We start from the raw sequence: 25,932 nt of genomic DNA, 5'->3' as shown, positions 1-25,932 counted from the left end.
CATGAAATTAAAAACAAATAAAATATGCAGGCAGGCAGGAGATGCTCTCCCATAAAAGTGTGTTTTGAGTAGAGTGTTGAACGAGGACACTGCTTCAGACAGCCTTATGTCCTCAGACAGGTCAATCCAGAGCCTCAGGACCAGAACAGCCAAGGCTCTGTCCCTTTTTTAGTTTTCAGAATGGACACTGGACTCTGCCCAAGGATCACAAACTACACAAAACTAGACTAAAATGTCTAAAATATGAACTGGAGCCAGATCATGAAGAGCCCTAAAGGTGATCAATTAGATCTTAAAATCGATCCCGAAACAAACAGTGAGCCAGTGTAACGAGATTAAAACTCCTGCGATGTGATCGAACCTCCTAGTTCTGGTTAAAAGCCTGGCAGCTGAGTTCTGCACAGTCTGTGATTGTTTGTCCTCGTATAGCCTTTTCTCCTGCCTTAATCAAAAAACGGTAAACAAACAAAACAAAACAGAAAAAAAGATTTCTGGCATTTTAATGGGACATGTGAGCACACCACACTCTCTGATGTGGGGAGAGACAACACCCCGCTGACTCCACTGCCATGTGGTTTCTTGTCTTGTTTTCATGTATTTCAGGGATGACAGAGCCAGATCACACAAATATGATGTTGGAAACACATAATACCGCAGTGAATGCACTGCGCTACACAAACAGGCACTTAGCTAAATAGAATTCAGTCTCATTTTAGTTTTGTGGGCCAGCTCATTTTCAGTCATCTCAGATTGCGATGATGGCAGAGATGTAGCACCATCTCTGTTTATCAATCAAGGCTCTCTGTCTCCTGCTCTGATGGTCACTATTTTCTGTTCCTGAAAAGCTCTACTTGTGTTATTGTGACAAGCAGCAGCCATGAGTTGTCATGTCATTAGCTGTGGCATCACTGCATATTAAACTTTTAATATGGTGATATTTCTCTGCTTGACAGAAAACGTAATAGGAAACAGTGATAATGTAAAATGCCACACACTTTGTAAAGTAGTGAAACATTATTTAAAATGAGCAAATAATTGAACAGTAATATGATAAATCTTGCGGCATACTTGGCCTCAAGAGCTCAAGGCACCCTGGGGTGCCGCAGCACCCATTTAGGGAACCACTGCTGTAGGCTGCTGGAGCTGGACCAGCTGTATGATTGGCTTTATGTTACATCAGTACCTACAGACCCAAGACATGAGGAAAACAATTTGTCTCTCTTATATTCATTCCTTGCATTGTGTTGGAATGTGTTTACAGGAAACAATCTGTACAGCATTTACAATGACACTTATTCAGAAAACAATACTCCGCTGGCTTATCTTCAGTTTGTCTCCACGTTGGTTAAATTATAGAGGAGTAAAAGAGAGAGAAATCCCAGACTCCCTGATGATTCTGTGCTCTGGCACAACACTCAGCCACTGTGCTCTCTAAATTGAGAAATCTGCAAACCGTTCCTTCCCAAAAAAAAGCCATGATAGCCCTTCACAAAGCCCCACATCAGCATCCAGTTGAGAGCTCCCTCTTGAATTTTTATTGTGGTGGGTGAATCACAAGTCGGATTTATACCCCTATTGAGAGGAGGTGGCCCTGTGGAGAGTTTTTGATGTACTAGTCTAATATAACTCCAAAGCATTTCTACAATACAGACGGTTGGCAGTAACCGCTGTCTGATCTATCTATCTATCTATCCATCTATCTATCTATCGCCCACACATCTACCATCACTACAGAGGTATCTCTCAGACTGTGTGACTCCAGCTGAGGGCTGCCTTTGATGTTTTGGGCTCTGTGTCCTGTAGAGAGGCAAAGACTCTCTCCTGCACTAGAGGAAAAATGCACCACTGCAGTCCACAGAACAGACCAAGAGGGAGATTCAGTCGAGGGACATTGCCTTTTTTTCACTGGCCTGAAGGTAAGGTGTTTCTTGACAACTGATGTCACTGAGTGCATAAAAAGGTAAAACTTTTTATGGATGGCCCACTCCCCAAACCCCTCACTGTGTGTGCTTTTAAATACAACTGTGAAAAAGTGGGAAAAGGTCACAGCTTTAACAGAAAAGGGTAGAGTTTTAACCATGGAGCATGAGCTAACGGGAACCTCTTACATTTAGCATATTTCAACCAAGTACTTCCAGGAACTGGCGAATCTTGGGGGCAGAGATCAGAAATCTCTTTAGCACCTTCCCATTTGCATGAAGATTAGGTAAATTAATGATGACTAATGATGAAGACATCATCGTTTGAGAGACAATTTTCACCTACAAGGAAAGAACATGTCACCCTGATGTTTTTTTGCTGCTTATCATTGCGTGACTCTGATGTTTCAGATGGATGAATTAATGGAGGAGACACACAGAGATGGAAGAGGGGACTGAAATCACCAGATTATCTGTCTCTAAGGGGGATGTATGGTAAATACATCTTTGTTTTAGTATGTAACTGCCATGAATGTTCACTTCTTGTTCCTCAGCTGCTGCACGCTCTCTCTCTCCCTCCCTCTCCCTCTCTCACTCCATCCCTACTTCATTTGTTAGTCAGGAAGCTAACAGCAAACCCTTTTTAAAAATGTTGTTAAGATTAATGAACATCAAGAAATGCCGACCCCTTGGGCAATTGCTGTGTGGTCCACAAGATACAGGGAGCACACGTGTGCAGCCATGGAGTTTTACATTAAAACTATGCTTTTAGACAGCTGGTTTAAAACAGAGTGGATTGACATTCAAGTCAAATTGCACAATTTAAATTGAAAATGTAAATATATGGCTGCATAACAGAGAGGTGTGTCACGTCCCCGTCATATGTTTACCCAAGTACATTTCTGCTCTGGTGTTTGCTTGAGAATTTATCCCATCCAGTGATAAGTCAAACAGAAAAAAGTCTATTAAACTACAGTGAACTCTTTCTCTCTCTCTCTCTCTCCTGGGAAAACTATATTAATCAACACGACTGAACATAATCGTTGTCCCACCGTCTTTTACACAGCAATTTTACTGCAGGATGTTTGTTAGATTAAGTCTGAGTAATGAATTCTGGTAATGAAGTCACTCAAACTTTTAAAGCTTGAAATACTCAGGGTGCTCGAGGTGTAAAGCTTTTGAGCGTAGCTTTAAATATGAGACACTAAAAGCCCTGCACCCTAAAGTAGGCCCTCTTATGTATCACAGTCAATAACAGAATCAGCTCAGTCATTATTTACGACAATGTCCCAGGTGTGAATCCATCTGGCGCAGCGGTAAAATATTTCAGTGGGACAATGGAGATAGCAATGAACGATTCCTCACCTTCTCTCCTGTTGACCTTTGCAAAAACCGGCCCATGGCTGCTGGTTAGCTGGGAGGAGCTTCTGAATGATGACTGAGGCAGATTGGTCACCAGTGGGCTGTCACATACCTCTGTTAACCAATCACAAAGCAGAAAACACAGGGATCACTATATATACACAACACTTGACAGTGATATCTCACAAATAATGTTGGTGAAATGCAGCCTGAAGGAAGTGACAAAGTCTTCTCCTAATTGAAAGGTTGAAGTTGGAGCTCTGTTGAGTACCAATAACAGATTAGTGTTGACTGGGGCAGATAATGGGTCACACGGAGCAGGAACAAGAATGAGACAACTTGGTTTCAGTGGAAGAGGAAAGACCTTTTCATGCCTCATAAACTTTGATGTTTATAAATGTCAAGGATAAGAACTGTTGAGAACAAATTGACTCTGAATTAGTGACCCGTGAAGAGTAAGTGTCTGCAAAAAATGATTGTATAAAATGTGCTTATTTTGAGGTTATTGATGACACATAGCAAGCAATTGCAACCATCAAAATAAATAATACTTATGTTAAATATGATCAAACACTTGATATTATTAATGTATATGTATATTAATGTATCGCTTGATGAAGTTATAGACGAAAAAACAGCAATGATTTTATCCTACTTACACACATATACATAGCTTTAATATAATGAACACAACCAGCCACTTATATGTGATTGTGTACAGTTGTGGGTAGTGTTTAAATGTTCACTCATTTTTATCATCATCAATCAGCAATTAGCAGTAGAAATAGATTTCATGAGTGTCTATGTTTGACGTTACGATTCAACAAAAACACAGAAAATCAGACTACATGTAATTGCTGAAGGGGCTAGTTTACATGGAAAACTGCAAAAGTACAGAGAGGGAAGCTGTATTGGTTTAAGGTTTCAGAGTTGCCAACCATCCAGCGGAAGACCCAGATTTAAGTTCTCTGTGTCAGCCAGTATCCAGCCTGCTAAACAGTCCTTTAGCAAGAAACATTTAGGGCTGTTGTTCTGCAGCTGACAAAAGCAGTTTGTCAGGAGATGTGGCCAAATTTGTCATTTATAGGGGAAGCAGTTTCTCCGGAATGCTTTATTATTTACTAATTATGAAATGTTCCCTGGCTTCCATGATTACTGTGTAAGTGTGATATAAAATCTCTTTTTTAATGGATGCCGTTTCCCACCACTGCGAGGAGAGCCAGTTCAAATTATTCACAATCCATTCAGAGGTACCCAGTCCTGTCTCCCTACTCTGACAACGAGGCTTCAGTTGAGATTACTTTGTCAACATTATTGAACTTCATTTCAAGCACAGTGGGATTTTCATTACCTCAGACTATAAACAACAGGCTTTTGACAGTTTTGAATAGCCTGTCATATCCACCTAAGTCTAGCCGCTCTAACTCCTCTTTGCAGACATTTCCGAGTTTGTTTTGTTTGTGCATTTCCATGAAGTTCAGGTCACTTGCTGAATCTTCAGATTCTACCAGAAACTCTTTTGAACTATCAACTCCTGCTATAGCCACTCTAAAACTTCCTCTGCTCACCAATGTGTCAAACATGTGAAATTGAATATCCTCCCAGTTCTCAATTTTCAAAACTTTGGCTAATGTTTTTCGTATGTTTTCAGATGCAAAACATATCTGTTAAAATGCAGCACTTTTCCAAGCAAAACACTGCTCTGCCTGTTTTGCTTATTTCAGACATACACTGTTACCCCGAATTAGTTGAGTTTACTAGAAATTTGCGTGGAAACCCGTTGCCTTAAACCACTGTAGTTTTTACACATGCTGAAACTAAACAGGTTAAGTTGTATTGACAGACGATCATTAGTCTCACTTAACTAATTTTCTTTGCACCCCCAAGAAATTAAAGAAGAGGAAGAAAATTAAACACATTTAAATGTTGAGAAAAACATTTATTTTTTTAAAAAAACAGTGCAAGATAACATTCTGCAGTCTTGCAGTATTGCACAAACCCTGTCAATCAAAAGACAAGTAAATTAATTCCTTAAAATTGCTCGGCAACAATTTCAGCCACTTTTCCATTTGACTGGAGAAGACAAATGATCAGAGCATTTACAAAATATCTGCTATATCCTGAAAACTGGACACATACAGACAGGCATTAAAACAAGCCTCTCAAACTTGACTGGAGGTCACATGATCTGTTAATTTGGGCTTAAAGAACATTATTATGCAGTCCTGATCTAACCCTAAACCTGTGTACCCAAGCAGAACTACAGAACAGAGGATGGCAGCAGCTGAAAAGCAGTCGCAGGTGCCTGCATGACTTTTGTATTGTACTCTGGCAAAGTAATTTCCTTCTTATCTTATCTTACTACTCAATGTGCTGACTTCTCTTTGATAAGACCTTAACATTAAATACTAACATACATACACAACATATTGTGCTTACACATTTCTTACGTACTCATAAATCTAAACATATTGGACATACGAAGTTCCTGTGTTCCTGTGGGTCCTGGTCCCGGTCCCGCTGATGTGGTTCTCTGGTTCCTGTTGATCCTGGTCCTGGTTCTGCTGATGTGGTTCCCTGGTTCCTATGGATCCTGGTCCTGGCCCCGCTGATGTGGTTCTCCACCAGCCAATGGATGTGCGTCTGTCCAAGGCTACAGCCTGTCCGTCCTTGGGAGCTGGATCTCTCCTTCACTGTGGTGCTCCCGGAGGTTTCTCTTTTCCCACTGGGTTTTTTGAGTTTTTCCTTCCCGAAGAAGGAGGGTCATAAAGGGCAGGTGATGCCTCGGACTGATCCACCGGACTGATCCATTGGCCTCATCGACTGCTGGACTCTTTATTAGATTGTTTGTTCGCTTACACTTGTTTATTTCAGTGAACTTTGTAAAGCACTATGAGACACTCTGTTGTGATATTGGGCTATACAAAATAAATTGAATTGAATTGAATGAAGGGAAGGGCATCGTTACATGAATATGAGTGATTAACACCTCACAAATCACATGAAATGCTATGAATAAGAGAAATCATGCCAGAGCATGCTATTGCCATGGGTTGAAACAGCTCCCATGTTTTAACCTGTAATGTTTTAACAGGTGACCCCTTTTTCTCTGATACAAACTCACAATACTTCCACTGCATCTTCACAAGAACCTGACTGACAGCCCTCTGCTAATGAAAGGGTCTTAACATCCACACAATATCACCCTGGTAGCCCTGCTAACGCTAACTTTGTTATGTTAGCTAGCCCGCTAGCTTGTGGTTAGCATTAGCCACTAGCACATGCAAACAAGTGCGCTGTTGTAAACGTTGAACCGACAGATAACCTTCTTCTTAACACATAACACACTTAACACTAAGTCATTATCTGGACTGGTCTTGTGGGTCAATCCAGTAAAATATCAACTTTAACACTCACCGGCTGTCTTCAAATACACGTCCGGGTAAACTGCTCACAGAGCGGTTGAACACAGACACCAGCCCCGCCCCTCTGACAGACACATAAAGTTCAGTTATCTTTGCTAATCTGGATTATTGCAAAGTATTACAAACAATTTATTTGGTTTAGTAATGAGACACTGTTTATACAAAACAGGAAAGAATAATTAATCACTACTACACAGTTCATGTTCAAACAAAATCCAGGTTTACAGTGTAGGTAGACAAAAGTAGGCTTCTCATTTCTAGCTGGCGACCATCTAGGTTACTACTGCAGATAGTAACCTTGTTAAATGAGCATGTTAACAATCGTAACTTACGATAGATCAGATAAACACATTGTTTGATCAATCAAAGACCCTCCAACCTCATCAAATTGCTCTTATTACAGCACCATGTGCACCACTTCAACATGTGGGGAAATCCAAGACCTCAATGGCCTGCTGTGCCAACAAGTGGTGATCTATGTTTGGATGATTGTTTTATCCAACAGGATGACTTCGAGTTACCCCCCCTTCCCACCAAAGATGGAGTCCCCCTCAAGGGGTGATTAAAAAAAAAAACCAGTATGAAGTGGAGCTGGAAGTTCAGTGTTCCCTCGCCTTGGTTAGGGAAACCAGGGCCCCCTCCAGGAGCCAGACGTGGGAGGGGAGCTCAGCGGCAAGCATCTGTTGGCTGGGCCTGGATCCAAGGGTCCAGCTGGGCCAAGCCTGAATGAATAATGTGGAGCCGCCGAGCTGTGGGCTCATCAGATGCAGGGGCTGTTACAGGGGTCAGGTGCATGGCAAGCTGGGCGACTGGCTGAAACAGGGTCCTGAGCGTACAGACTGGCTCTGGGGAAGTGGAACGTCACCTCACTGGTGGAAATGGAGAGGAGCTGATGTGGGAGGCTGAATGGTACCAGCTAGATATAGTTGGGCTTGTCTCTACACACAGTGTCGGCTCTGCAAACAAACTCCTGGAGAGGGGCTGGACTCTCACTCTGGGCAACTTCAGAAAAGGAGAGAGGCGCCGGGCAGGTGTGGGGATACTCTTGAGCTCCTGGCTGAGCACAACAGTGTTGAAGTTCTCCCCAGTGAGCGAGAGGGCCGCCTCTATGTGACTACAGGTTGCTGGGGGGAAGGCTCTGGTTGTTGCTTATACACCAAACAGCAGTTGAGAGTATCCTAAAGTCGTCTGTGAGGGAGGCCGTCAAGCTAAAGTGGGAGGCCAGAAGGTTTGCGGCTGCACGTCCCACGGGTAGGAGACCCCCGGGCAGACCCAGAACTCGCTGGCGAGATTATATATCTCATCTGACCTGGGAACGCCTCAGGATCCCCCAGGTGGAGCTGGAAAGCACTGCTGGAGAAGGGCGTCTGAGCTGCCCTGCTTGACCTGTTGCCACCACGACCTGACCACGAAGAAGATAATGAATGGATGGATAATTTTGATCCAGTGCAACGTCCAGTGCCTCTATCCATTATCTATACCGCTTGTTCTTAGCAGTCGTGGGGGACTGGAACCAAGCAGCAGACAGTGGGCGAGAGGCAGAGTTGCACTCTGGACTGATTGCCAGTCAGTCTGATACAAAGAGGCACCACTCACGTAACATGTCTTTGGACTGTGGGAGGAAGACAGAGTACCCAGAGAAAACCCACCCAACTCTACACAGAAGGGTTCAATGTTCAAAGAGCAAACCTACCAGACAGCTGATTTGAACCTTGACCCTTCTTTCTGTGAGGCAATAGTGCAAACCATTGCAACACCGTGCACCGAATAAATAAACAATAGAATTTCATCAAGTTACATTTTTCACTCCATTTCTGACAAACATTTCCAGATGTTGGTGGATCATAACACAATTCATACTGCGGCTGATTCTTCATCTCCATCCACCAGGCCTGAAACTGACAGACTCACAGAGCAAACTTGGGATAATAGCAGAGCACTGACTGCAAAATACACCTGAATTAGTCTAAAGAGGTGAAATGAGCACTGTAAAACCTCAGTGGATAATGTGTTGAGAGAGCATGGCCTTGGCCGAGAATAACTGGATAGAAGAAGCACAGGTGTTTGAACAGGCAGCTCTGATTTTCCTCTGAGGAGTGGTGACATTTAAAAGGTGACTATGACAAAGAGGCAAAGCACAAATTCAGAAAGCTCCGAGGAAAATGAAGGTAAAGGCCTGCTTAACAGCTGACTGGGACAAGTCAAGCATGGATACATGGTATTACAAAACATTTCTAAAACAAGGAAGTCACAGTTTCTTTACTCTACTCTTGATAGTAGGCTAGACTGACAGCAGAAGTGAATTCATTTACAATACTGAATGAATCGACAGCAGTAGACACCTCATGTCACTGTTTCCTATACCAATTGCCTTAAACTTATCTTTTTTAACTCATCTGGGTGGGGGTGTATACAGAATGGTTGTTTGTGGACACACACATCTCCACCAACACACGCAATTCAAAATCATCATGCAGGAAATGTGAAGTTTTTCCAGTGTAGATTTTATATGATCAGAAGTGTTTCTTACTTTACTTCATTATTCTTATCTTCAATTGATTGTTACATAGAAAACAATGGTCGCAGGTGTTATGCAATTGTAAGTCTGAACACTGGTGGCATCATGATGACCATCAGCTTGTCAGGCTACACCACTGTGATATCCGCAAAACTTTTATCGCACTCTCGGCCTGGATCAGCACATTGCCACTGTACCTTGAATACCATTTGTTTGTTTGTATGTACGTCTCTTTGTATTAAACATCAACTGATGGAAGTCAATTGACAACGCAGCCGTTGTGTTTTACAATTGAGACACAGGGGTACAGAGACAGAAAGTCCATCTATCCGCAATAGATCATCCAGCTCACTATTTCAGTGAAATAACTGCACCGCCAGAGAGACAACAACAGATGCAAAGATGCTGAATACTGATGAGTACCATCCATCACTGCAGCAAACTAAAGGTAAAAGAGTTTAGAGCAGTAGAAGTGTCCTAGACAGTCAGAATCAACTTGTTGATCAGTGTGATCTCTCCCTCCCTCTCTCGCTCTCTCCCTCCCTCTTCCTCTACCCATCAAGGAAAACAGTTGTGCTTGTTTGTTTGTCTTTACAAACGTCTCAGCGTTTACCTAGGTAGACTGTAGCTGTAACTGTAGAAATAATGCTGGAAACCAAAAGGTGCACAAGAGCACTAACTTCTGCCAACAGTAAACCTTCTAAACACTAAAATAAAACATTTATAAGAAATTCAAACTCCAGTTTATCACCAGGATCATCCAGCATATCCATAAGGACATAGAATCAGACCTCTGCTCAATAGGTGAGATGGTGACAGACACACTCAAGCTAAAACAGGTCAACACATGATGATCAACATACACTCAAATAGGTTTACACTGTACACTACCAGAAAGTAGTGTTTACACTTAGAAATGTCAAAAACCACATTTTCTACAACTCTGTAGTTGACGACAAGGTGACACCCTGTATTCTAATAATGAGCAAAAAATCTCTGCCTTGCCATCTGTGAAATTGTATATTTAGTGTATAATTTAATGAGAACCAAGCAGTCTCTTGCACATCAGTTCTTGGACAGACGACTGAGATTTCTGTGACAGCATGATGTCACATTGTACTTTGTACTATGTGTGAGGTCTCATCGTCTCTGCGTGTCAGCGTGTCTCCCAAGGCATGTCGCTGTGGAAATGTCAAGGAAAAAACAACTTGTTTATAACATGGGCTTCAAAATGGTTAAAAGTAACACTAGAGAAATGTTCTTTTTTAGCCAAGTTAGCAGCTTGGCTCTAGGGATGGCATGTTGGTTGATCTAAACTGAAATATCTCAACAACACTGGACTGCCATGAAATGTCCCGACATTCATGACCTCTAGAAGATGCAGCCATATGACATTGGCGATGTTTATCATGCTCACCGTCTTAGTGTACTATCATGATTAACTAACATTTTGTTATTAGTACTAAAGGCAAAGCACATCTGAGGCTGATGGGAATGTCATTATTTATGTCGGTACCTCAGGTATTTGATCATAAACTAAAGCATTTCACACATTCATACTAAGAACCGATGATGGCACAAGATGAAAAGTCAGGGAAGCAAACAGAAGCATTCATCCTCTGAGGACTATGAATATTTGTACCAAATTTCACAGAATCTATTTTATAGTAAGAATATTTCAATAAGAACTAAAAAAAAAATTAACCTTTTGATGCTAGAGAAAATCGCAGGCGATCAACAATGTCAGTGGGATTCATCCTCTGGAGACCATGAATGTTTCTTGAAGAATTTCATGGCAATCCATCCAAAATTTGTTCAGTCTGGACCAAAGTAGTGGACCATCTGATGCAGCTACATTTCCATCCCAAAAACACAGATTGGACGGAAACTTTGACCTTTCAAACAGTTTGATTTGTTTATGATGAACATTACAGCCTCACTGAGGAGCAAGCTTGGCTGTAGACTAGTCTTGTTTCTAATTAACTACTCTCAAAGGTCCCTTTGTGAAAACAGACTAAATAATATCCACTTTGTACTAAAAGTCAGCTCTGATTAATGGCTAATTTCCAAAAGCCTTCATTTGTAAATTATCTTTTCATTTCTTGACTTATCTGAGTTGCAAGGTGTCCTCATTAGTATTTTATCAAACCAATAGTTTGCCAATAGTTTTTAGTAAAGCAGAGTTTGTCTGCGACTGATGTGAATCCTGCGCCTGCTTTGGCTGCAGACTGCAGCCTGACGGTCTGACAGCTTAAGTGAGATGCTCTGCTGCCGTGCTGTAAACACTAAGAGAAATATTTGTTCCTCATTTTCAGCCCTTCATCTGTCTGATGGTGACACACCAGGTGGCCAGTAATTCTGCTGACTCACCATCTAAGACCTCCCTAGTTGGAAAATTACATTACATTTACAGTACACTTGTAGATAAACTGTTCTCTATGCAACATAATTACCCACTTTTTCTGAAATGTTATAAAAAAAACAATGCTGTAATTTCTTTTGTGCTAACTACATTAAAATGTGGCTCCATGGGAGGCAGACCTAATCAGCAGAATTAAATGATCAAAAGAAAACTGCATTGCAACAAAGCAGCAATTAAAACATTTATCTGGAGTCTGCAAGGTTTAACCCTCATCACATTAGCACACATGCCGAGTGCTGAGACAAGCACAGAAGAAATGAATGCAAACACAACATTAATGAGAGGGAAAATTCAAAATCATTCACAATGAAATATGTCAGTCTTATGTAGATTTGGGAGGATTGCTGCAGGTTACATCACTTCGACTAATGGACCCAGGGGGAGATGTGTGGAGTATGTGATGAGCATTTCATTAATGGATCATATTTGCATTTCAAAATAGGAACGAGAAATTGATGGCATACTTTTCTTCTCAGATATTCTCATTGAGAGGACATTAAGTCACCAAGAAATGCTCTTTAGAAATTATCATGCTCTTCTTTCTCTCTGTTTTGCCTCTAGGGCTTAGGGTTTGCTTTCCCTATAGGTGGAGAGGAACTGAAATTTCTGAAAGACATTTTCAGGAATCAAGCAAAGCATTGTCTTCTTTTCTGAAAGACAAAAACAGCTTGTGCATGACTTGAGCAACATAGATTTTGTAGGACTGTGTGGGTGAATCGCAACAATTCCACTAAATTAAACCACAAAATAATTGACCTGCAGAACGATACATATGACTATTTATTTATCTTATTGCCTAGATGACATCATTTAACTGTGCTTTGCTAAACCCTTAACAAATCCATGTAAGGTTAAGGCTTTGGGAGAGGTTAAAATAAATACTTTGTTAAGATTAGGGGCTCTTTGAAATACTATATCTACAGAGTGCCGCGGTAATCGCGTGGTCATTGTGTGGCCTCATGATTGTGTGGTCACAACTATTGCTGGTTTAGTTCAAGTCAAGCTGTGACCTTCATTGCGTGTCATTACTGTCTCTGTCGTACTGTCGTATCCCCAGTTTCTTCTGTGCCTCTGTTGTCACTGTCTAATAAAGTCACTAATAATACTAGATCTACATGCTCCGGGTATATATTTTGTTGTATTTGCTGATTTTTTAGCAAGGATAGAATTTTTCTCAGTTGAGATCCTGCAACTGAAAAGTTACACAGTTCCCCAAGGCCTCTTCAATTCTTACATAATAGCCCACATTGATACATGCATGCTGTAAAAAGGAGGGGTCAAGGTGTCTTTCACAAACTGGGTCATTGTTTTGTAGTTTTGGCCATCATGCAAGTTGATTATAATAAAATAACTGGATTTAAACTAAACTTGTTTAAAACACGTCATAAATTATCAAAAAAAACATGGGATGATGACCATGACAACAGAAATAAGACCCAGGAGTGTTGCATCGATGGTGTCTGGTTTGGGCTAAGCAGAAGTCCAGTATCATCACATACTGTTAGGCTCTTTGCATAAAGAGAGAGTGGTCAAAATAGAATCAGTGCATGAACAAGTGTCCTGACAGTTACGATTATTATTTATTTCAAGAAGCACACATATGGCCCACTCCCACTGCACCACTCCACTCAACACATCAACAAATACAAAGGCTGTCATTTAATAGGAAAGAGGCAAGGTCAAGGCAGGTTAGGTGATTATTAATTGTATTCATAACTAATTTGCTGTTTAATTGATTGAGATGGGAGTAGCAGTGAGGGAAGATACGTGAATATGTGAAATGTGTGAAACTGCCAATAGGAACTTATTTCTATAATTTATGAGCTTTTCCTTCCTCATAAAACATTTCCAAGGCTAATTTTCTTAACATTTTGAAAGCTGCATTCCGTGTGTAGTAGCTTGTGGGTTTCTTCTTCACTGCTTTTCTTAGTCATTTGCAATAATTCATGGCAATTTACAGCCACCTCTAGATCTGTGAAACTATTGAAAGAAACTGCTTCATGTACATAATGCACACAAAACAAACAAAGAGGGACCTCTTTAGCTCCACAGCACTACTAATGGTCAAAAGTAGCATATTTGATTTCATTGCTATGCAGATGACACTCAACTGTACTTTCCTGCAAATCATTGGAATTAGCTTAGTTATCTTCCCTGCATAATTGATTGGATGGCAGCATAACTCTTCCAAAACGACAATCTTTATTCATTTAAAGGTTTGCTCAGTTGTGTTTTTTCCACTTGAGGAACATCTCAAGAATGAGATCCATTATTACTTTTTATAATCTTCAAAGAATTATTTAAGCTTTTATCACTTCTTGATTGGATTATTATAATGCCGCGTTTACACAGCTTCAGGGTGTCCAAAACGCTACAACCAGACCTTTAACAAGAACGTGAAAGCAAGATCATATCTTGTCTTTTTTAGCTTGCCTTCATTGCCTGTCCATTTTAATATTGATTTTAAAATCTTAATCTCGACTTTGAATGCCTTGCATTGTATGGCGCTGAGCACCTGTAAGCTATTCCCTGATCATGGCTAAAGCCTCAGGTGTCAGAGCGATCACTGTCAGGGCCTCGACCCTTTGGAATACCTTACCTGAGAGAGGCTTTGACTAGAATATTCACTCCCCTCAAATCATCTCTCAAGACTTACTGTAGCCTGTGGCCTTTTCTTGATTATTTTATCTGTTACTTATCTGTTATTTTATGTTTGTTTTTTTTATCTTTCTTTAAGTTTAGTTGTTTTATTTGTTATTTTTCTTTGGTCATTGTGCTTTTGTATTTCATTGTACTGCTGCTATCTTTTATTTGTGCTTGTTTGTGAAGCACTTACAGTATTCACAATAACAGTAGCTATGAAAGGTGCTATATAATAAAGTTATTATTATTATTGAGTTTCATGAGGACACTTGATATTTTTGCATTCATTCATTTTAATACTACAAAATCGCCACAAATGTTTATCAACATCAAACCACAGTAGCTTTCCCACTAAACTCTCCTTTCCTGATTTACTAACATAAGCACGCATCTTGCACCTTAGTTTGTTGAATGAGCAACCAAACAAATATTCACTTGTGATTAAGTGCAGTACATAAGAGGTAGATTGCTCATTAGCGGATCAGCTACAGCATAATAAACAGCATGTAAACATTCCTGCAAATGTCACTTTGGTTCATTTGTGTGTGGTTGTTACTCTTCAATACCACTAACAAGATGCTGCCTGCCTTTGACATGTAAGCTACAGTATCTCTACTTTGACTCTTGCTCCCTTCAGTGGAACACTGGCACTCTGGCATCCTGCTGCTGTCAATGAACACCATCACGACCCTCCAGAGACTAAAAGGATTGATTTTAATATATCCTATTCATTGAATGACGGTCATAGTGGTACAGTTAAAAACATGTTGACATATTTCACTGCTAAAAGGGATAAAACATGATTTCACTCTGACTTCATGGTCATTTTTAGAAGAGTGGCCAAAGAATAAGCAAACAAACAACCGTTTTTCATGTAACTTTTGAGGCAACCCACTGCTACTGTGGTTAGGAGACATTGTTAATATAACTCATACTTCAGAGGATTTATCTTCAAACGCCATATTTGTGCAATTTCACCCATTTCATATTCAACCAATACACACTGACAAAAGCTATTAACGTTCTTTACAATAAGACACAATGCTTGTAGTCTCAGTAACAGATAATCTGTAAGAGAGTAAAATTAGAAAAATCCAGACTGAAAGAAAAAATGTGATGGCAGTTTTCAGCATAAGTAAAAAGCCAAAGATCATAGTCTATTACAGGCACATGAGATCCATTAAAATGTGAATTTTATAAAATGTTCTGCAATATGTGAGTACCAATGTCATTACTGCAATGTTAGACATATTGTTCCATCCTGACAGGCCATTTAATATTGAAAACACATAAAAGAAACAGCTTTTAGTTTTTTTTAGTTTTGCGGAAATTGGTAATTGTCATGGAGAAAGTAAGAATGTCATGTATTTCACAACTGCAGGATTCTCTTCAAAGAAAAGGTAATTGTCCAGAAAAACCATGTTACAGTAATGTCACCCCGCTGGCTGGAAAGTAAGATTGTGATACCGGAGAACACAATTTTATCGCTGAAACTTGTGTTGCTGTGTGCCACAGAGCTGCAGCTGTGTGAAGGTGAGATGAGGGGAGTTAGGCGAATGAATCTGACATCACACACACACACACACACACACACACACAAGAAAACCCACTGATGGGTGAAATGAGAGAAGGAGTTGGGAGTGTCACTGCATGGTTTAAAAATGGAGGGCAACTACAATGAATGTCCACACAGTGCACTGAACCAAACTCCTCCACTTCTTCTACCTTTTTTTTTACACTCATCATTTCTTCTTCTACCAACTCCTGCTCTAGTTCTTTCTAGACCGTTGAATTCTCCACCTGTTTTATTTCAGATGTTTGGCTTGGGCTCAGTTTTGTCCACTGCTACCACCTGTTTCCTTAACAATGAAGATACTTTTGTATTACATTGGTTTCCTCCAGTTGAAAAAAAGCCATAAAAGACTGCTGGAAACAACAGCAATGTGCTGAAACATCGTTCTATGCAACATGGGATTAAATTCCAGGGATGTATTTGACACACTATGTATGTGTGTCACCGCTTCCCAACCAAGCAGCACGTCTGTCACTGATGGTAAATATCCTATGCCACACAGGCGGGTTTAGCAGATTCTTTTTTCCTCTACCCCGTCTGAGAGGGTGTTCTCCATAGCTGGAGTCATCATTAGCCCAGAGAGATCTAGGATCCTCCCAGAGAAAGCAGACATGCTCATCAAGAATTGTTGTATTTATGTGGCAGTTTTAGTTCAAGCTTATTCCCTTTTGAATAGGAGTATTGTAATTTGTGTTATTAGATATATATGCATATTTTCTAAAGAGGAATTGTGTATTTTATCAGTTTTATATTTATTTTCCAAGTCATATTCTTTCTTCTTCATTTTATTTTTAGCATGCTCATATATATAAACCTGTGTATGCCTCCTTTTTTTCCGCAGTGAAAATTGATCTGGAATCCATAAGGAATCTGACCAATAAGGAGAATTGAGTTCGGTTCTCATCCCTGCAGGGGACAGGGAGAAGTATGCTGGGCCTAAATGCTTGGGATGCATATGATGTTATTCATTTCAGTGGCTGATTATTAATGCAGTCCTTTTACCGTGCTGTGGGAAACTCATATGGACTGCAATTGAAATATTTAAGTAGATCTTTCAATTATTGACAAGTTTAAAACTGCTATAATCAATATTTTACATTGACAATGGGTCAATGACTATTTGTATTTCTAAAAGTGGACATTGGATTTGATATTTGTAAAGTGACCAGAAAGACAACTCCGAATGGATGCCAATGTGCATGCTGTCTGTTGGAGGAGTAAATAGGCAACTGTTTGGTAATGCATGCACCATATCAAATATACTGTATAGCCCATCAAGTCAGTGTGGTGCTTATTACTTCCTATACTGCCCCCAACAGTCAAAAAACTTGCTATGCACTCATTACTCTGTTAGCACGATCAAACAGAGCAGTGTGTACTTTCTTCTTCCTTAAAATTTCAGTTGATGAAAAATTACTTTTTCACAATTTTAGTGTTTTGGTGGTAGCTAGTGTTGCTCTACAGAACCTCCTGGGGGGTTACAAGGTAAAAAAAAAAAATCCATGCACACAGATGTAAGGGGAAATTATTCATTTGGAATCAAGAAGTCCTTAAAAAGAATTTCACACAAGTGCACTTGTATAACCAAAGTGGCAATAAGCATCTTGATTAAACATTTTCAATCATGATTCTTTAGTAGCTTCTCTGGGGCTTTTCGTCATATCCATGATCTTAATCATCTGATCAAGTTTGCCCATTTGACATGGAGTTTGAACTTTCTGAATTTCAACTTAATTTTAATTTTCTACACTACTTACTCTACTACATTTCACATGGAAATATTCTGACAGCTACTGTTGAATGATGATGAATTCATAAATGATGATTTTACAACCCAAAGAGCAGATGATTGTGGACAATTCATGAAAATATATAATAAGTATAAGACTAAATATAAGACTAAATGTAGTCTATCTCAGAGATGATAATCCAACAACATAATATGAAATAATATAACTCTCTATAACACTGGCAGAGCCTGATATGAGTACAGAATTTGAATGCTGCCAAGTGATACCTGAGTGTAAAGGCACAGGTTTCTTAAGAAACATATTTCATCACTTTGCTGTTTGGCAAAGAAAAAAGTGAACTTTTAATTTATTAGATATCCACTGTCACTGCATTTTTATGTTAGGTCGTGTTACAAGAAACTGACAAACTGACACAAAGAGTTGATGAATTTATATTTGCGAGTAGCTGATGGCCATAGTTTCTACTTTTCTCCTTTAAAAGAGAGTGACAGTGAATAGTGACCTCAGCAGAATGTGGCTGATTCTTGGACCAATAACAAGTCATCGGGTATAATGACAGGGCCATTTGATGAATGAGTCTGTTTGTAGGGAGGCAGACATCCACTGGGGAGCCGGCCTTGGGCAAACACAAAATCCCGCAGGTCACAAAGGCAGATGGATGGACTGCAGTTCTCTGTCACTTTTATCGCTTAACTACTTGTCCCTGGATTAATAAATCTAGATTCATGACTGGCAGCTCCAGGCTCACACCACAATGCCACTGCTGCTGTAACCTTGCCTTAATCAGAACCTTTTCATGACTCTGCTTCTCCTAAACACATTGTCATAAGTGACACTTAAAAAAAAAGTAAGGGCGATTTATCCTCCGCTACTTGGCTCTTTCCTTATGGTGCTGCTCTAAGAGTCCACCGTCTCATGAAGCATACAGGACAGCATAGTTTGCAGAGAAAATGTCTCACATTCACACCAAATTGATTTTATTCAGAGTTTTATGTTCTCTCAGTGCAAACCACCAGCTCATTGAAAAGTAATAAATTCTGATGAGACTGGGCTGTTTGCATATGAAGCAGGGAGCTAGGCTCAAATTTAAATCAACTCCTCTCCCAGCATATTTCTTACCAACTTATTCTCTGTCTTGCTGTGAACTGGAGGAGATGAATTTCCAGCAGTCTCTAAAAAAACAGCACCTTAATGTTCCCCCCCACTCAGCCTCAGCTAGTTAAATACTCAAACACATCTACCCAACCCACAATCTCAGCCTTCCGAGACAAGAAACACTCCTGGAGTTACCCTGCTGCTTCCACCAGAGCAGTAGTTAAAATGAAGACAAAATTGTGTAACATCTTAGGAAATGCAAAAGAAATGAGTCTACCTGTACACTGCTTGTGGTAAAGTAGCACAGACTGTAATTGTAAAATGAAACTAGAGACCATCTTGTGATGGGATCACACCACCTGGGAAACCAAATTGGTGTGTGGTGCAGTGGAACACATACTGAGGAAAGTGGGTCGTGGTGAAACAGGTGAACTGCGCCAGACTTCCATGTGCCAAACATTGTTTTTGGTGAGACTTCCAAATGGTCCTAGTTTGGCCATTGAAAAAGTCATTTTCCAATTCTGTGGAGTGGCTAACACTAAAACTATATGTACACACTTCGCTTACATGTATCACAGAGGCTTTATAAGGTAAATGAAATCCTGCCATTTATTCTCCAGCTTACTGCAACCTAATGTGTCTTTTTATAATATATTGTGTTTACCAATCCTGTCACCAACCCTTGCAACCAAAAACAGTCAAGCCCACCAGGAATCTCCTGATTGTCTCCTGATTAGACTCTCTTATAATAATGATAATAATACATTTTATTTATAGGCATCTTTCAGAACACCCAAGGACAACGTACAAGACACAGATAAAAACAAACAGATATTAACATACTCTCTCTGTCTACTTGTGTGTGTCACAATTTAGAAGACCCAAGTGCAGAATCACAGGGCAGGGAGGCAGGAGTAAGGCAACACAGAGATTTTACTGATAGTTTAAGCAGAGCAGTGTGCAGTCTGTTCCAGAAGTCAAAAAACAAAACTCCAGATGATCAGGCAGAGGTGCAAAACCGACAAAAAACCCAAGAGGCAATACAAACAGACAAAGCAGACGGCAGCACAAACTACAATCAGGCATCAATCAAGAATAAAGGCGAAATGAATGGTGTGAGTACTGGAATGAGCAAATCAGCAACAGGTGTGTGGCAGAAAGAGGGTGGCAGCTGATTGGTTGACAGATAATGTGGGGGGAGTGGCAGCATGTGTGGGTGGTGCGCTGGTAGGAAAAGCTGGTCAGCAGGTGCTGACTGGAGGATGAGCAGAGGTGTGTGTGCAGGAGGGTGTTGATCAGGAGCAGGAAGTGTGTCCGTGACATGAGCCTGAACTTCACTCTCACTGTCTCATGAGACACAACTGATAAAGAGGTGGAATGAGTACGTGGATTAAAAATCACAAGTGCAAACAGTAGTTGAATTGGTTCATATCAGCACATAAAGGAAGTGAGCAGTGCTTTGGGGAGCTTCATGGCAAACAGAGGAGGAGAGTATGTGAATGTGTGAGGCTGATTTCCCCTCAGGGACAATAAAAATGAAGTTGAAGGAAAGAGGTACTGACCAGAGATATTGTTTATGATGATAATGGTTATGATGATGATGATGATGTTTTGAGTATCCTCAATAGAAAAATGGCCGCATTAGTGATTTAAATGCAACCTTTTGCAGTCATGCAAATAATTTTTTCTTTCTTCTTTCTTTTCTTTCTCACTGGCAAAGGCACCAGTAGTAAGACAGTGTTATAGTGCCACTAAACCAGTTAGACAGAGGCCAGAGTGAATGGAAAACACTGGAGGCAGTGTCACCTCTGACCAACTGTCACTAATGGATTCTTTTAACCATGAAGTTTTTTTATCTGCCCAAACATAACCAAACCTTAACCACAGAGGCTGCAGATCACAAAAAAAACACTCAAATTAGACATTTTAGGAATGTTCATGAGTGTTTCGAGGGCAAACAACGTCTTTTGTCATTAGGGCATGAAGGCTTTTTGGATTTCACCTCAAACTGTCCACTCCTCTTTGCTTTTGATACTCTCTGTAAAACAAAGTCTGCAATGGGATAAATAAAGCCTAAACTGGAGCAGCTGTATGTGGTTTTGTTCTTCTAGACCACACAAGTTGGGCGAGGGTTATGGTTACCCCATATCCTTAAGTATAGTCCTCAGATAAAAATTGGAATGCAGGACTTTTGGTAGTAATACTGTATTTCTACACTTTGGTATTGCTGCTTTTACCTGTAAGCATAAGATCTGAGTACTTCTTTCTCTGCTGCTTACTCTTTCGACTTCACACACCTGGCCAGTCATGGCGTGAGGTGGGTGTTAACATTGGATTGTCAGTTTTCAAACAAAAAGGAAGGAATTGATGAAAAAAACTTCCGAGTTTGGAAGCTGCACAGCTATCCACTTTTAATTAACAGCATGAGCAGCTTTGGTATAAACATGTGAGAGAGACAGACTGTAAACTAACAAAGACAGACAGAGAGAGTATTGCTGAGGAGGGTGAATTTGACAGAGACAGAAACATCCTGTCCTCCATACACAAAACAGTATGAATGACATGATAGCTCTTTGCTGGGCTGAAACCTTTTCATTGCTTAAGAAGCATAATCTGGACAGACGACAGGTCATTAGGTGGATGATAAAGGCTCTGACTGATATACAATACGCTGCAGAGCACAATATGTAAAAAGCACAATGGAGTGATACAGTAAAGTCTTAGGTTTTGTAATTTGTCTCTTGGTGTTTGGCTCTATGCACCGAAGGAATCGCTGTGTCTGAGTCAACAAAGACAGTGTAGCCATCTCATCTGCATGTGGGTCACTTTATTTCCATACTATCAATACCTCTTTATATATACAGTTGTTGTCTTTCCAGTTAAATCAATGTAGTTGAGAAACCACAATGCCTATTAATGCATCCATCCCTCTTTCCTATCCTCCACACCCGGCACCATCATCCATCCGTGCTTCCATTCAACCAGCTGATTAACAACGCGTGTGAAAACCCTCCGATTCATCAGGCTTGTTAGTGATTTTGTTGTCGATCTGCCTGCAAAGATGTTACGTAGAAGGTTGCTCTTATTTACAGCATCAGTCTCAGGAAGTACAGTATAATTACAGTGGGGAGGGTCATCAGATTTGACAGAGCCACTACTTCAACAGTGCAGCTACTGTACGTATTCATTAAAACCTCTTGAGAGGAAAATAACAGTGCATATGCACACATGGTGGATATAAGATCTGTATATTTCTAAAAACGTGTAACATGGAAGACACTACTATAACAAATTTTTACAGTAACTGACAAAGCACCTTGTAATTTGGCCTCTTATTCAACCATTCACACACAAACACACACACTCGCACACTGATGCCATGTGAGCCAATAGCTTCTCATTCATAAGGAGAAGGACACACCGACATGTGGGCAGGAGGAGCCAGAAATCGAACCTCCAACCTCCTGAGCCGCGGCCGTCCTAATTCTGGTACTCATTAAAATCTATTTTCTCACACAGCCACTAAATAAGCAACTTTTTCAGTTCAGTTTCAACTTCACTTCCAAATAGTAACAATACAAGTACGGCTGCAGGGATGTGACAGCATTTGCCTCCAAACATTCAATAATGAATCTATTATTTTATTTATCTATATAAAGAATTGATGCTTGAACTTCTCTAGTACTCTTTCATATTTCCTTCCAACATAAAGGATATGGGTTACACTTTCATAGCACTGTGATGTTTCAGAAAGTATAAGCCCTTCTCCTTATGTGCACGTAAATGCAGTCTGATGTTGTCGCTTATACGCACAGAGCAGTTTTGGCATGTAAGCACTTTTGATGCGTGCATACATTGACCTGGTTAGCTAGCAAGTAGGGTTAAATTATATATGCTAGTGGTTCAAGGCGATGTGACAAATCCAGGTATTGAATCAGTGAAGTGCCAGAGTGAGTGAGAGGGAGAGAAACAGCAATGGCAACTGACAAGTGGACACCAACACCTCCCAGATCTGTGCCAGTAGGCGACAGCAGCAGCGAGCCTCACTCTGCAGTGCTAGTCTTCCTCGCCTTCTGAGGCTTCTCAAAAGGCAGGCGCAGCCGGATGTGCAAAGGTCCACCCGCCAACTTTTTCTATTCTCGTCTGTTTCTCATCAGCTTAATGTTCTTTTTCCCCACAATTTATTTTTGAGATTTGTGACTTTATGTAGTAGCCAGCAATCATTCAGAAGCGATTTGTTACTCAAGTAAGCAACAAATATTTGTACCATCAAGGGCCTTTTTTTTGCAGGATTTTATCATGATTGATATGAGCGTGCGTGACAAAGGCTATACCTCTTTGATATGAGCAATTACTCATACTAATAAAGATGCTTTTTAAACTTCCAGATACCAAATAAAGGATACCAGAATTTTCCCTCTGGGATCAATAAAGTATTTCTATCTATCTATCTATCTATCTATCTATCTATAAACATCTAAAACTTGCTTTTTCTTAATTGCTACATGCACCTTAGTACTGGCCCTTGTGCACAGCACCTCTGTGTTGGACAGTGGTGACTAAAGGGGGCACCCCAGCACCGCCCCCAAGAAAAATAGTGCCAGTGTCCCTGCTTCCAAAGTCATCTCTTTACCCTAGAAGCCAATTTTCAGGATCTTTCCTGAAACCCTCTCTGAGTTTAAAACTGGAGCTGAAGCAACAGCATCCTCCCGCGCTGCTCTCTCACATCTCCACGGACAGACCACAGTCTCTCTCTTTCTCCCGTGAGAAAACATCAAATGCTGGAAAAGCAAAAATAAGGACGCAACTTGTGGGATTCGTTGTCTCTTAAATCTTGACAGCCGTTAAGTCCCCTGAGGGTGTGAGCTCCCTTTCAACAACAAGCCCCCGCGGTGGTCTGATCAGCCCCAGCCAACTGTTTAATTCACGGAATTCACGGAATAAAGTGCACAGCACTTCTTCTCAAAGTGGAGAAACGGGTCGCGGCGCAGATCAAAATCGACTCCCAGCTGCTGCCTCACCCCCTTTTTATGCTGCATGCGTTCACTCAGGGGGGAGAAAAAAAGTGAGAGCTCGTACATTATGAATGAAATGTGCCAAAAAGAGGGATTTCTGTACTTTTTTGAGTAATATTTTAGAGGTGGTCTGGAAAAAAAAAAAAATAGTCAAGTAATCAGTAGTTGAACTTTTTAAGTTGTAATAGCAGCTTTTGTAACGTGAGGATTTGTTTCGTTTCTTTTTTTTGTGAAATGAACATCTTTCGGTTCCATGAATGCTGGTCAGAGAAAAACGGACATTTGAACGCATCATCTTGGACTTTTTCTACGTTTGTTTATTTGGTTTGTTTTCACATTTCATAAATTACATCGATCCAGAAAAGGTGTTTAAGATATTTTAACATATTTCAGTCATTTGGATTTATTCTAGCTTTTTTTTTTTTTTTTTTTTAAAGTAGTCCTTATCTTGGTTGACCAATTTACATGATTCCACCAGCTATTATATCAAGACACAGACAGAAATCATCTTTTTCTCTCTTAAGGATCTGATTTGGATTTAGTTAGATAGTTAAAGGTCTCATCAACAGCCGCGTGTGTCACTAACAAGCCAAACAGCCCCCATCGTGCCCCCACATTGTCAGCCCCTACCCTCACAGCCCAGTGGTTTTTTTTTTTTTAATGCAATGATGAACCCTTTGAACAAACAACGCACTCAACAGCCCGCTCTCCCTCCTGGGCAGCGCACAGAGCCGCTCACCTTCTCCACCTGTCCCACAGGAGCCGAGCAGCAGCCAGGCGATCAGCGCAGTAATCCCTGCGAGTCCTTTAGTCCCCAAAGGCATGTTGAAGTGACGGGATGCTGCAGAGTATAATCCCGCCTGTCGGAGGGGAGACAGTCCGTCCTTCCTCCTCCTCCTCCTCTTCTCCTCTCCTCTCCTGTTCGCTTCTCTCCTCTGCTCTCCTCCAGATCCGCTCCGGTGCGCTGCTGCGCTGCAGTAGTCCTGCTGCCACAGTGTGGAGGGGCCGTCCGGTGCCCGGTGGGGAGGATGCTCTCACACTGCCAGCCCTCCGTCAAGTGATGGAGGGAGAGGAGGAGGGAAGGCTTTTACGAGACAGTCGCGGGTCCGAGTCGGGCGCACCGCCTCTCTCACTGAGTGTCCAGAGAAGGCTCAGAGTTCCTGGGGGGAGACCCAGGAGTGGTTTCACTTACAGCGCAACTCTCGGTGAATTATAGGTCTCAATGATTTAAAAGTACAAATACAATTCTCACATTTCCTTGCATGGGACCAGGGATGCAGAGGATGAGCTCACAGACAGATTATGAGACAGTGGGCTCCATGGGCTGGGACATATAAAGACACCCCCACCCCCACACACACCCCTCCTAGGGAGAAGCGAGATGCCTAGACTGAAAAAGCAGAAGTAGTTATGCATCCTTTGTGCTTGTGTTATGTCTTTTTCTGGTCGTTTGGTATCACTTTGTCGTCACTTTTGTCACTTCAAGGTAGTTTTGTGTCACACATTTGTGTTGCATCTTGGTAGTTGCTATTCAGATCATCTCTCGTTTGAAGCTGTTGTGTGTCTCTTCATAGTTGCGTCTTGTCTTGTGATTGTTTTGCATCTCTCTTTAGTTGTTTTGCATCTTTTTGTGGTAGTTTTGTTTGTCTCTGAAGTTGATTTTGTCTCTCTGAAGTTGTTTTTGTATCTTAAAAATAGTTTTTTTTCTCTCTTTGTGGTTGTTTTGCATCGCTTTGTAGTTGTTCAGAGTATCTTTGAAGTAGTGTTGTGTCTCTGCAGATGGTTTGTGTCTTTGTAGTGTATTGCATCTCTTAATAGTCGTTCTGCATCTCTCTCAGAGGTGATTGAACCGTTGGGCTCCTGGGCCTGTGTCCATTACACCCACTTAGTAACCCATGTGAATGGGCTGTGAATAAACTCAACACAACTAAGTTTTTAATCAAGCTTTTCACAGGAACATGACACCGAGACATCAAATGAAACAGTTCTAAGATAAACGAGCAGAGTATCAGATGATTTACTGAATGTCCCCTTCAGGCATATTTTAAGTGATGTGATTTGAATAATTATTTGTATCTTAATACTGCTTTCCCTCAATTATGAATCCAGATTTCTGCAAATGTGTATCTTTGAACACAAAATGTCTCTTACCACTTTGAGAGGTCTATTCTTAATGTAGCTTTCAACATCATACTTGTGTAAATTGCTT

General features: G+C 40.8%; 1 protein-coding gene across 1 annotated transcript in view; it reads right to left on the bottom strand.

The window, feature by feature from the left end:
* LOC139202269 (contactin-associated protein-like 4) overlaps positions 1-24,562 on the bottom strand; it is a 94,797-nt gene extending 70,235 nt beyond the window's left edge. The window contains exons 1-2 of the mRNA XM_070831662.1: positions 24,463-24,562; positions 3,285-3,395 (exon numbers count right to left, since the gene is read on the bottom strand). Of these exons, the coding sequence (XP_070687763.1) occupies positions 3,285-3,395; positions 24,463-24,547 (196 nt within the window). The 5' untranslated portion in view covers positions 24,548-24,562. The remainder of the gene's footprint in view (positions 1-3,284; positions 3,396-24,462) is intronic.
* Positions 24,563-25,932: the final 1,370 nt, after the last annotated feature.

The sequence above is a fragment of the Pempheris klunzingeri genome, chromosome 6, assembly GCF_042242105.1.
Source record: "Pempheris klunzingeri isolate RE-2024b chromosome 6, fPemKlu1.hap1, whole genome shotgun sequence".
Taxonomy (NCBI): domain Eukaryota; kingdom Metazoa; phylum Chordata; class Actinopteri; order Acropomatiformes; family Pempheridae; genus Pempheris; species Pempheris klunzingeri.
This window is presented reverse-complemented; position numbering and strand designations above follow the sequence as displayed.